Genomic DNA, 13,679 nt, shown 5'->3' on the forward strand with positions numbered 1-13,679 from the left:
TGTGTGTGTGTGTGTGTGTGTGTGTGTGTGTGTGTGTGTGTGTGTGTGTGTGTGTGTGTGTGTCTGTGTGTCTGTGTGTGTGTCTCTGACTGTCAGTGAGTGCCTGCTTCCTAAAACAAAGCCCATTTTTTGCAGCCATAATGCCTTTTTCACTTCTGTTGACATCGCTATCTTTGCAAATGTAAAACTTATTTGATCATTTATCATTGACAGAGTCATTGATATACATACATAGGTAAATGTTGGCCTTAATATCCCCAGTTAGCTACACCAGTTTCCACCATAATTGCTTGCATATGAGTGTTGTATTCTATTCTGCTTCACTTTTGATGCATCTGTTCACTGTGGAGAAGAGAAGAGAAGAGAAGAGAAGAGAAGAGAAGAGAAGAGAAGAGAAGAGAAGAGAAGAGAAGAGAAGAGAAGAGAAGAGAAGAGAAGAGAAGAGAAGAGAAGAGAAGAGAAGAGAAGAGAAGAGAAGAGAAGAGAAGAGAAGAGAAGTGTTTCTTCTGCTCATGAAAACCTGACCCTGCCTTGTTTGGAAGATTTAAAGAAAAAAAAAGGACACGTTACTTCCTGCATTTCAAAGAAAATCCACGAGCAGGTGTTGGTGTGTAAATGTTGGACTACCTGACGGCAGAAAGTTTCATAGTGACTGCTCTGTAAAATCCTGCCAGTGCTGCCGCACTCCTGACGGGTCTTGTTTTAGGGCCGACTGACATTTCACTGATAACATCACTCATAAGTAACTCAGGATCTCTTGCCTGTTCGTTTCCGCCTTCATCTCCATCTACGCGCTTCTCCTCTGAGCTTTCATTGATAACATCAGCACTGAGAGCTATTCCTCTTTTTCTGTCTGTACTTTTCTTTGTTTTTCCCCTCTGATTTCTGTTAGAAATCGTACTCCGGTCTCTTCTCTATCTCATACCTCTTCATGTGCGTGTATGATAGGAAGAGGGGAAGAAAGAGAGAGTTGTGTTACTCTGATAACATCGCAGAGTTGGGAGGAAACAGAGGAGCGTTTGGAAGTCTTCATTGGTACTTGGTAGATCGCCAGGAGTCGTTATATTGGGCTTCAAGTGCTGTATGTGTCTGTGGGAGTGCATGGTTTGTCGGCAGTGTGGACGGACAATTTTTGGAAACACTTGTTACAACACATGCTCACACGTAGACGCACAATCGGTCAGGAAACGAGGACAAACACACACAAAAAGGGAGAGATAGTTGCATCCAGGCGCACACATGCTCCTCTTTAGTGTCTCATCAAAACTGAATCGGAAATTAAGGTTCTGAAACACTCTCTACAACCAGTGCCAGCACTTACAATCAGGATAACAGTTTGACAGAGGCTTCGCCATACAAGGAGGATGTCTGCATGTTTACATGCTGTTCACATTACACCAGATTCATATTGTGACATAACTTCTCGTACAGTTTACTAGACATTTATATATAAGCAAAATGTGTTGCTGAGATTTAATACTTTAAGTCAATTTTTGCTTGTGGTGTGATTACGGTGAGAATGACGGCAGTGTTGGTGAAATATACTGAGGATGAAGTGACATGTGAGCGGACTGATGTTGAAAGCAGCTGGCGGTTGTGCCGTCGTCTCACCACGACAGTTCCAATGTTATTCCTCTTTTCAAATTTATGGTGATGTGTTCATTTCTGGTGCCTCCGCAAGATGACAAGGGAACAGGCGACTTGTTGTCATGGTAACAGATGTGTCACGGTAAGGATCAAACCCCATGATATCAACAGTTTTATTGCATGTGTGTTATAGTGGAACTTTTGACAGGACAGGATTTGTGTCTCGCGCAAACTCCCTCCACTTGATTTAAAGCGAAACTGCTGCCATCTTTTCATAAATGCAATTTGTGTGTTATCTCCTTAAAAGATCCTCTACGAAGCTTACTTGCTGCTTTATTGCAAATCCTAACTTTAAAACACTCTAGAGCAAGAGCAGCAAGATTTTTTTATTTTATTTTTTCTACCGAGCTGCTGAACACTCCAAATCTCCACATGTGGGAATCTGAATGTGATGATGTTTGCGCACACCCACCCCACTCCAGCTCAACAAGAGGGGACATTTCCATGACAAAGGACAATTATTGACTTTCATTGGCTCCGCTTGCTTTGATATCAGCAAGGGGTGTGTCTATATATATATATATATGTGTGTGTGTGTGTGTGTGTGTGTGTGGGGGGGGGGGGGCAGCCGTGGAGGAGAAGAAGAAACAGGGGGAACCTGATGAAAGGAGCCGAGTGGGAAAATGCACCCGCTGACCCACGGTGCACTAACAGAAGAGGAGGATCACAGCGCAAAGAAAGAAATCACTCTTGAAGGTTTTCTTTCTTTCCGACCTCCTTTTTTCTGTTTCCTTCCTCACTTTCTTGTCAGTGTTTTCCTCCTGTCTACACCCCCCCCCTTCCTTTTAAAACTCTTTCTTTTTTGTCTGCCTATATATGACTGACCCCTCCCACCCCCCTCCACCTCTTCTCCCCCCTCCTCCTCCTCCTCCTCTTCCCTTCACTACCATAATTTAAGGGGCTGAAAGGCATGGCGAGCGGAGAAAGAGGAGAAGAGAGAGCTGAAAAAAAAGGGGAGACCCTGCAGATGAGGGCCTTCCTTCACGGACGTGGCACAGATGTGAGGGTGTTTTTGTGAAATGAGTCGGGGAGGGGCGGCGATAGGCTAATTTGCGTGGCATAAAGACGGGGCCCTTTTCATATGCAGAGCGCCACTTTGATGCGCGGCCGATGAAAGCTGGAGGGAGCGCAGAGGAGAGCAGAAGAGAGGGTGACGGAGGGGTTCTTTGTCCCCTGACAAGAAGGCATCTGCTCCACGGTGCCCTCCTCTCCTGCTACACCGAGGCTCCCACAATGGGACAGCCGAGAGGGAAAAGTGTCATCAGAGCACCTTAGAAAACAGAACATGAAAAAAAACACAGCCGCTTGGGTTGGCCTGGTTGGCGTAAGGGCATGCATATCAATACAGAATTCATTTGACACAAGATCTGAGACTACACACACACACATACACACACACATGCACACCTTTCACCCTGCGAGCCATTGATCTTGATTGCCATGAAAGAAGAAAGTTTGTATGGTTTACTTGTTTCTCACAGGGAACAATCAGTCAAAGTGGAAATGTGTTTTGTCAGCTGTGGAACTAAATGTATCTATAGTATGTCTGCATGTTTTTACAATTCAGAGTGCATCTGTGTGTGTATTCATCTCTGTGTGTGTGTGTGTGTGTGTGTGTGTGTGTGTGTGTGTGTGTGTGTGTGTGTGTGTGTGTGTGTGTGTGTGTGTGTGTGTGTGTGTGTGTGTGTGTGTGTGTGTGGTGGAGAGATCAGAGGGAGACCATGTACTGAGGTGAGAGGCGATGCTTTCTGTATGTCTGTCTCTCGCATGTGTGAATGTATGTATGGATGTGTGTGTTTTGTGTGTGCATGTATGCATATGCGCTGATCGTAGGGCGGCAGGCTCACCAGGCCTCTCTCACCAAACAGTGGCCAATTTCACGCTCGCACAATAGCCGAATCTCTGCAGCAAAGCTGAGAGGGTTTTTTGGCAGGAAGAACTCAAACAATATCCTTTACTTTAATTGTTAATTCAGTAAATCTAAAGCATTGACTCGTTTAACTTCCTGTAGGAACACACACACACACACACACACACGCCTTCCTGTAGGAAGTTAAACGAGTCAATGGGCTTAAATCACATCTTTGGTTCTGTCACTCAGGAATAAACAAAAATAAATCAAAATTATCAATGACGTACAGTTTTTTTTTCTCATGAATTTACAAACAATTTTATGGCCAATCTTGGTTCAAATATATATTTTTTCTGTCATCCCCCACTTTGGTTTTGACCACGTACGAACACACTGTGACGTCACTGAACAAGTCAGATGGATAATAGTCTTACATTAAACCTTCACTGGTCATCCTTTATCGCTTGAGAGCTGTTAAGTTATTTCTGATGGAAGCTAAACCTTTGATGCTGTTGCTGCGTCAACGCTGAAAGCTTTCCAATGGCCAACCTGTGAGATGCTTGCATTTATAACCCCTCCTCAGGAATGGAAAAGGAGCCACATTATTTCTTTGACTAATTTAAAAAAAATAAATAAATAAAAATAAATAAATAAATACAAAAATTGTATAAACATAAACTGATCAATAACTGGTTGCTGTTGTTTCATTCTAGGTGATCTTTGCCCTGAATCAGACCTTATTACAGCAGGAGTCTTTGAGGGCAGGAAGCCTACAAGTCCCATACACCACTGAAGACCTCATCAGGCACTACAACTGTGGAGATCTCAACTCCATCATCTTCAATCATGACACCTCACAGGTCAGTTCTTGAAAGAAACTGATCTTATCTGATCTTATCTTGTCTTAAGATTGTCTTATTTTATCATATCTTAAATTATTTGATCTAAAATTATTTTTTTTCCTAAGATTATTTTATTTTATCCTAGATTATTTTATTGCATTTGATCTAATCTTATTTTTTGTATCTAACCTACGTTGCCACATGACTAGTTTCACTCTACTTAATAAGCGTAAGATAATAAGAGTCATTTTGACCCCTTGTCCCACTGACACAACTCTTGATCTTTTACCTTCACCACTAACCTTTTGACCAATCTCACCATCCCCTTCACCTCCCTTCCACAAGTGTCTCTACACTATTGCAAAATTATTTTTCTGCTTTTCCTTCATCCTCTTTGCCACGTCTTCCTCCTTAAAATCCACACAAACCTGTGTCAGTCCAAATAGTTTTTTTTTACTGTCATTTTTTTGGCTTTTGTTTAGGAGTGTCATGTTGCAATCAAAAATATCAGTCATTTGTGTTAAGATTTTTTCATTATAAAAATCTGAATCAAAGTTTTGCCATAGAGTAAAAACAATGAACCTCCTCTGGTCTTTTTCCCCTTCGTTGCCCGACTGAACGTCACTGCTGACACTTTAGGTCCCTAACTTCAATAATGTGACGTTGCCACCCAGCGAGCAGGTTACCGCCCAGGAAATAGACAGCTACTTCCGACAGGAACTCATCTACAAGAGAAATGAGAGGATGGGCAAGAGGGTCAAGGCACTGCTGGAGGAACATCCTGACAAGAGCTTCTTCTTCGCCTTCGGAGCCGGTTAGTGGTCACATAAAGGAATTAAAATGCACAAAATGAGAAAGAATTGATCAAAGTTGATGATGTTCCTTTGGTAATGTGCAGTGTTTGGTTGGTTAAATGATGTCCGTATGCAGGCTCTTTACTTTTAAGAGTCAGCAGCCTGCCATACCAGGTAAAAAATGTACTCACACGTCAATATAATGTTTCTGTGACCCAGAGGCATCCAAAGTTTCCAGTGTTTCTGGATAACAGATCAGAGAAAAGATAACTTCACTAGTCTGTACTTCTATGTTCATTCATCAAAGCTCTCAATAAGATTACTTTTATCCGTGTGGCTTAGATTCCTGTCTTTGTTAGAAGAGCACTTCTGCAAAGGAGAAAGAAGGCGTCTTAGTCTGAGCAGCTTAACAAACTCGTGGAGAGGAGGTGAAAACAAAGACAATTTAGGAAAGAGGATGCAGAAATCCTCTGATTGGAAAAGTGGATTTTGCTGCTTTTTCTGAAATAGGAAGTCGGTCTACAGCCTTTCACATTATAGAAACACAAATATACATAGAAATTCATTGATACTGACTCACTTTCCTTTATTGGACATCTAAATGAGATATTTTGTCTTTTCGGATTTCACAGTTTTCTCAAAACAGTTCCCGATCTGCAACTTTCATGATGAGAATACATTTTTTATTGATTGCCGATAAGCAGCTCTGCTGATCAGTGGCTGACACGTTGATCTACAGCTGATGGTATTTCTTAGCTTTGGGTCCAAATAGTTGGGGTTTAAAGGAGAGGCTCAATAAAACTGAAGTTTATCAATGAAGGACTGACCAGAAACAGACTTGTGGCCTGTTTGAGTCATTTACAAACACCAGTGTGATGCTTTGAATTCTTTTATAACTATGCAGCAACCTCATAAGTGTCACCCGACTGATAAGAGACTTGAGTTAAGCCAGGGAGGATGAAGAGGAGCAGATAACAGCGGAGAAGATTCCACAGAGCATTCTGATAAATCATGGATGCCTCTGAGTGCATGTGTCTCCACTGTGCGTTGTAGTCATGCTTCGTGGTCGGACAGTGTAAACTGAAGGCACACATGCTTTGTCCTTTTGGGTTTGTTTTGCCTCTGGTTGTTCAATCATCTCATTAGTCACACCTAATAAAGAAGACAAGGTTCTTGTGTGATCACTTAACTCGGGCAGGTTTTCCGTCTCACACAAGAGGCTGCTATATATCGGACATCAAAAATATAACGGGGCATCTTTCCAACACGTAAAAAAACAACAACTATAAATTCAGGTACCACATACTAATGTGATGTATTCAATTGGCTCAATATCACATGTAAAACAGAAAAGCATCAAACTCTCACATTTAAGGAGCTGAATAAACCATGTATCGATTATGGACATAGTTAATGATAAAATTATAATAATCGTTAATGTTTTTTTCATTTTTCAATACATTTTAAATTTTGGACTTTCATATATCAATCATATGGTTGTATTCAGGCCAGTGATATCAATGATTTGTTTCTATTGACTTCCACTCAGTGTGATTACCAAATATTTTTTTTCTTCACAAATTTCCCCTCGGGGATTAATAAAGTGTATAAAATCAAAATCAAACAATCAAATCAATTTAAATCAGACTTTATTTATAAGTTTTAATGCAAGTTTGAAATACAAATTTCTTCACGTTATACAGCAAACGTAAAGGGAAGAGGAAGAGCAAAGGAAGCAAAAATAAAAATTATCTAGAATGAATGTTGCCTCATGTTACAATCAGTCATCAAAGGGAAACATGTAGCAGTGTCAACATCATTTAAGGAATATTTAGTTTGGCTAAAAGCTTAGATTACATGTCCATTTTTTCTTGTCATAGATTTTTATGTTATACTCATATCTTGGTTAAAAAAAATAAAGGTACTATTACAGTGAGTCAATGAAACCACAAAGACCTGAAAAACGTTTATGAGATAAGTTTCCAGTGAAAGGCAGAAAGATTCCATTTGACTTTCTTCAGGATGTGATGTGTCAGGAAAGAGGATCAGATTTTAGTGGCGTACATTTATCATGTCAGACTTTCCTCATAATGAAGTCAGAAACATCGTCGTCCAGAGTTTTCATTGGTCATTTTGAAGTAGAAAAGCAGTGAGCTTTTAGCAGAATGAGAGAGAGAGAGACCTTCACAGTCTGTTGGTCTCTGAGCTGGCAGGAAACAGCTGAGGAAAAGCAGACATACACACACACACACACACACACACACGCACACACTCACACACTCCAACCCTAACAAGGAGTACATTTCACAGCGTATCCCTTAGGAGGCGCCTTTACAAGGGCTTGGTCTCTAAAGGTGTGTACCTTGGTGTGTATTTGTGTGTGTGTGTGTGTGCGTGCGTGCGTGCGTGCGCACATGTTTGTGTGCATGTGTGTGTGAGAGCCGGTGAGTGAAAGCGATACGGCCAATCAGCCAAGAAGCACTAGTCTTAGACATACAGAGGGCAGGTTAGGTCGACGTGTACAAGGAAAGGGATGGAGCACATTAGGGTACACACACACACACAAAATACACACATATATACACACACCAGCCAGAAGCCAAACCCAAAACCGACCTGAGTAAAATGTGTCCTTAATTATCCCTGAAGGGGTCACAGTACACACACACACACACACACACACACACACACACACACACACACACACACACACACACACACACACACACACACACACACACACACACACACACACACACACACACACACACACACACACACACACACACACACACACACACACTACAATGGCGTCCATTATGTCAGCGAACTCAGCCTCCCTGTTACCATCAGCTGAGACCGGGCATATCAGTGGTCATCTCATGTCTCTCTAAAATCAGTACAAAAAGATGTCTCAGCAGATAAAGGTTCAATTATTGTCTATTCAGCATTATGTATTAGTGTATTTTCAAACTAATAATTTACTGCCTGTCAGTGTGACATGTTGCAGTGACCAGAATCTGAGACAAAACTCAGTTTTTAGCTTCTAAAGTTAAATCCTGTGTTAGAAAATGCACAATCACCTGAAATTCATCCGGTCTTGACAACAAAATAAATTGGATTCAGAGACATTAGAGCGTCGTTGGGTCTTTTGAAGGAGCAGTGACATATTTAGTATATTTCCTTCCCGAGCAATTATCCAACTACCCTGCGGGGGTTGACCGGCAGATTCCTGACTGATGCTATGCGGAAAATTGTTGAGGGTTTTCATTTTTGCTTTCAGTAAGCTTTATTGCCACAACAAGTTAAAAAAATAATTTATCCATTATAATTTACTCGCTGTCAAATTGCCCGTTCAGACTTCAACTGGGCTTTGCCAAAGGAGACTGAAGAAAGAAAAAGAGTTAAGCATAAAAGTCGAAGTGGCATTCATGTTTGTTTGGGATTACTGATGACAGTTAATGAGGTAAATATAAACATGAAAAAAAAGTGCCTTGAAGATTATCAATAAGTGTTATAAAAACCATAACTTAATTAAGCTGAGCGTCAGACCTAGGCTGCAAGAAAAAGTCATAGAACAAAAGAAACAGTATCAAAGAAAATATGATAAATGTGCTTTTTTTTTATTGTCAGCTGTGTCTGTGGGAAAAATGTTTGTAGGTTAGGGGGTGGTGGTGGAAATTGTTTATGGAGAAAGCATTAATGGTCGACAGTCAAACACTGCCAAACCAGAGCTAACATTTCTACCCCCAAATGATTTTTCCTGTATTTACAACATGCACACGCACTCGCACGCACACACGCAGAGTTTTATACCCAGAAGCACAGATTTGCCTGAAACCATGTGCCACTTATTGAGATGAATTGACATGCCAATGCCAGAGCAATCAGCAAACTAGAAATTGGAACACATTATACGATGTGTAATGTAATTGTTTGTAAGTGCACATGCTGAATACAAATATTTACCACAAACGTAAATCAAGCAGTTTAACATTTGGTTGATAGCCAAGAATAGATTTTTATTAAAGAATTAAAAATGCAAATAAACCTACAAAACATGAAACTAAACAGCAACTGAACTTTACTTGGTCCTAAAGTTAGCATTAACTTTGCCAGAGAGTGACATGTCCGACAAAGGATCGATAAAAATCCAGCATATCTGCTGTAAACAGGACTTGTTCAAGTCATTGATTATGATTTGGCTGAACTTCTTACACTGGAGTGGAGACAAGGTCCTGCCAAATGTGTCTTTAACTTAAAAAAAAATAAATAAATAAATTAAAAAAAGCTAATGGGACGGAATATAAAATAGACATGTTTGTAAAACAGTTAACTAACTGTTTGACTGACAAATTGTTCAATTGCTTGTCTTCATTTTAAGAGGGAATGAGTCCTTGGTTAAAATGGTAAAAGCTCTCGCCTCACAATAATACAAGATGTTAAAAGATCTTTCTGCTTTAATTTGTAACAATAATAATGAAGAAACCGCTCATTGAATGCAGGTGTTACATTAGGCTGCAGAACAGCAAAATCTTACAACTACTACTCAAGTGCTTTCATTCCAGTTTGAGTTCACGGATTCTCTTATTGAGTCTGCACTCAGATTTGTTTTTTCAGTGGTCAGGACAGAATAGTGGTAACAGTCAAACAAGCAGTAGTGGTCACTGCTAAGTACTTCAGACTTCACATTCAGCCTCAGGGAAACACGCACACACACATTTATTACTCTGCACACTTGCGCCATCATTCTTAAATTGTGTCTCCATCTCACTTTGTCGTCCAAAGACTTCTGCTGACTGATTTTGTTTTACCTCAGAGAGGTTACAAATAAGAGGAAAGAGTAAATTGAAAGACCGGGAGATGATAAGAGTTACTTACAACAATATTGCCTTAATGCAGCACACATCATGATGACCACCCAGTAATCTGCGTTGTTGTAAAAATAATTTTTAGAAGCAAACCATGACACATCTGCAGCACAAAGTTCGTCACCATGTCATGCGTAACTTTGAGTTAAATGTAACAAAAACAGGGTTATTAGGGAACCAGAAATGTTGCCTCAATCTTCGTTGTGACTGTGGGTTTGGAAAAGCTTTCAGTGATCTGCTTTATGTTTTCTGAGCAACATAAGTCCAAACCTTACTTACTGGCTGGAGTAGTATTTTTGACAGATAAAATTTGCCAGTTCTGACACTCTGTCACGAAGCATTTGTATCTCAGCAGGCCTGCAGTGATGTGAGACGAGTAATTTTAATCGAATATAAAGTAGTCGTAGAAATATGAAGTTTCTTTCCAGTTTTCCTGCTGCCCCGTCTTTCCATGCTTTTCGGTATTAGGGCATTGTCATGCCTTGCTTTACTTTACTGTACTGTAAGTAAATACCTCCGAGAAATTTGTCTTTCCCCCCCCATCTGTTTGTCTGAAATACCACACCCATCACTCAACGTAAATGATGATGTTGAAAAAGTGCCATATGTTCAGACAGACATATGGAAGCGGTTATTGCTCTGCTCCATAGGTACAGTAACCCAATCCATGTATACAATCTGAACCCTTGTTCCCTTTATAATCTCTGCCATACTCTGGCACTCCTGACTTAATAAAATGATGTGTTTACATATCGCTGAAGGCTGAGGGCTCCGTTTCTGCCTGCTCTTTATTTTTTTTTATTTTATTTTTCCAGGCTGAACTTGAATGTAACCATGTTTTGGTCTCAGCCTGATGCTGCTTAGTACACCATGATTCTCCCCAAACTCCCCTCCAAAACCACAAATTTAAATATTTGCGGCAGTGTAATTGCCAGAGTGGTTGACAGGCTCTAACGGTTACTGTACTTTGAAATGTTTGACTCTCTTCACAGACAATTAAGGTTTGCCTTTGGATCTTTTGCTATTTAGCTGGGTAGGGCCCCGCTAAAGTGAATACCCCTCGGTTAGCGAGCTGTTTAGTGCGGTGGGTGGGTAGGCTGTAATAAATGGATGTCTTGGCACGTGAGCTGCGGCATGACAGAGGCTGACATGAACTCATAACTCACACGGAGCACCTTGACATGTCAGTGTGTGGGTAGCTCTACTGGAGCGGGGAAATAGTCACTTAATGGACTGTAGTTCTGTGTAGTTCAAGAGTCAGCACAGTCTGCAGACACAGTTATAATGGTAAAGACAAAGCATGACTTCATGAAAACTGCTTTTAGGTGCAGAATAGCCTTCGATCTGATCTGAAAATAAGAATATAGAAACAAAACAAAAGTAAAAAACCAGCAGGCTCCCATGTTTTCATTTACTGACTCATACTGTGCATCTCGGGCAAACCCTGACCTGGAACTACTGGTAGAAGTGAGATTTTAGACATACGTTGCAATACATTAAATAAATAAGAATAAAAAAAAAAATACATTTACTGAGATGCTGTTATATTCTTAGTAAAATGTGGTAAAAGATACAAATCAACTTACCATGTTTACTTTCAAAATTGCATGTCATGGCTTCCAGACATAATTTCACTTTGTGAATATACGGGTCTGGCCATTGGCTCCATTGAGGATTGTTTACAGTTGTTGCATCCTACTGGCCGTAGACCTCAGGTCAATGTTGAAACTATTGGAGCAGCCTTTAACCAATCAGCATTTACCAGAATTGTGTGTGACGTGACAACAGACACCCTTCCCAAATTTGAGCTGAGTGCAATGCCATGTCAGTAAATGACTATTGCAGGCTTTTTTTCCGTCTTCTTTTTTTTTTTTTTTTAATTTTTTTATTAAACATTTTAAGCATTGCTTTTGCTCCAGTTTGAATTTCTCCATAGTTTCTAGCACTGCTACAACTGCTAGCAACTGCTGCTTCAACGTCATCATGCTTAGCCACTCCCACTGTTCACTGCTGGAATATCTCCCTCAGTGTAAACATCATATAGCTGTAATGAAGAGCTGGAACAAAATGTGTAACTATCATAATGCATCAGTGTAATTTTAAGAGAATTCCTTTATCTCATGCAATTGTATATAAACTTAGCTTTAACTACCCCTGTGTGGATGAAATGTGAGGCTCGCTATAGCTGATTGACTGAATATACCTATTTAAATTCTGTCCTGACTGTTCAGACTAAACCTTCCACGTGCCTGGCCCAAATCCCTCCTCTGTGTTTTCACACTATGAGCACTACGTCTGCCCTCTCATTTTTTTTTTTCTTCTTCCCCAGATGGTGTGAAAGTCGAAAAAATGTGGTGCTTTTTCACAGCACTCACCCTCATAAACAGCCAGTTTACAACTGTTTGGGGTAGTCGCTGACACGAGTACACACATGTCATCCAGCACCATTAAAATCCAGACCAGACCTACCACACACTGGGCAGGGAAGTGGGCAGGCAGGGGCGAACCGTCTGCCAAACCTGGATTATGTCCGGGATTTAGGTTTGAATGACACCTTTATGCTCAAACCTTTTTTTTTTTTTTTTTTTTTTTTTTTAGAGAAAAATGTTTTTTATTTTTTAATGGTACGGCGTCTCGGATTTATTTCTACTGGAATAGAGAGGATTTAGTTTTTTTTATTGCATGTTATTTGTTGTTCTTCTTTTTGCAAATGTTTCGCTATTACTACCACTTTTCGTTTACAATTCAGGTAGGTAACTGTCACTTAATAAGCACTCAAACTTCAGCAGGTTTATAATGTTTTTGAAGACTAGGTTCCCCAAAAAAAACAGCTGGCACTAGGTGTTAATTGTGATGCTCACTGGTGAAAACAGCAAGTGGAGTTTAACGCTACAAATTTGTAGGTGGCCAAACACACTTTGTGTAGGTACCTTGTCAGACAATCTGGTGTCACGCCAAAGTGTGTAATACACCCATCAGACCACTAGATGATCCTGTGTGAGTGTCATATTTTGGTGCCTTAGGTTTACGCACCAAAAAACAAATGGTTGAGTTTATGAAGAGATCATAGTTTGGGTTAGAATGAGTACCTTTATGTAAATTCATTTAAGTCACATGAGCTATATACGTCATGCTGCATACGTAACTTGAAATAAATTCACCTTGACTTTTGCCTTCTCAGGGAGTTGAACATTTGTCTCCCAAGTGAGAGTCCTGTGTATGTATTGTCCAACCGTGCCGGACTTTCTCATTCTTTGTACTTCATCACATGACCTCCTTCTTCAACCCTGTGTGTAATTTTCAGGCATAAGTGAGGCAAAAAGTGACACTGACACGGTATCCCCTAGTGGACTGACAGGTGTATTACAGGCTTCGGCGTGATACTGGGCTTTGTGGGAAATACAACAGAAGAGAAACTGCTGTATTTATTTACAGTGCAGCCAAACAAACCTATGCTGTGTTTTTTCTTCGGAAGTGTCCATAATCTTAGTTTACATTTTTACGATCCTAAACACAACCCAGATAAACGTGAATAACACGGAACCAGTCGGATGTCAGGAGCATCTGTAATGTATCACCTGCCTCTTCTTAAAGGAGGATAAAAGGAAGATAAACCTGTCAGACACTTTTCATAACTAACTGTCTGTTAAGCTGCTGAGTGAAAAGCCCCTAA

The 13,679-nt window shown here is 40.4% G+C and overlaps 1 protein-coding gene across 1 annotated transcript in view; it reads left to right on the forward strand.

Moving 5' to 3' along the window:
* Positions 1 to 13,679, forward strand: part of trabd2a (TraB domain containing 2A) — a 57,335-nt gene that overhangs the window by 22,392 nt on the left and 21,264 nt on the right. Inside the window, exons 3-4 of the mRNA XM_069703988.1 lie at positions 4,213 to 4,359; positions 4,981 to 5,155. Coding sequence (XP_069560089.1) covers positions 4,213 to 4,359; positions 4,981 to 5,155 — 322 coding nt within the window. The remainder of the gene's footprint in view (positions 1 to 4,212; positions 4,360 to 4,980; positions 5,156 to 13,679) is intronic.

Source organism: Brachyistius frenatus, unplaced genomic scaffold, assembly GCF_029030835.1.
Source record: "Brachyistius frenatus isolate BFR_SWC_R1_liver_20210118 unplaced genomic scaffold, ASM2903083v1 Contig_3, whole genome shotgun sequence".
Taxonomy (NCBI): Eukaryota; Metazoa; Chordata; class Actinopteri; family Embiotocidae; genus Brachyistius; species Brachyistius frenatus.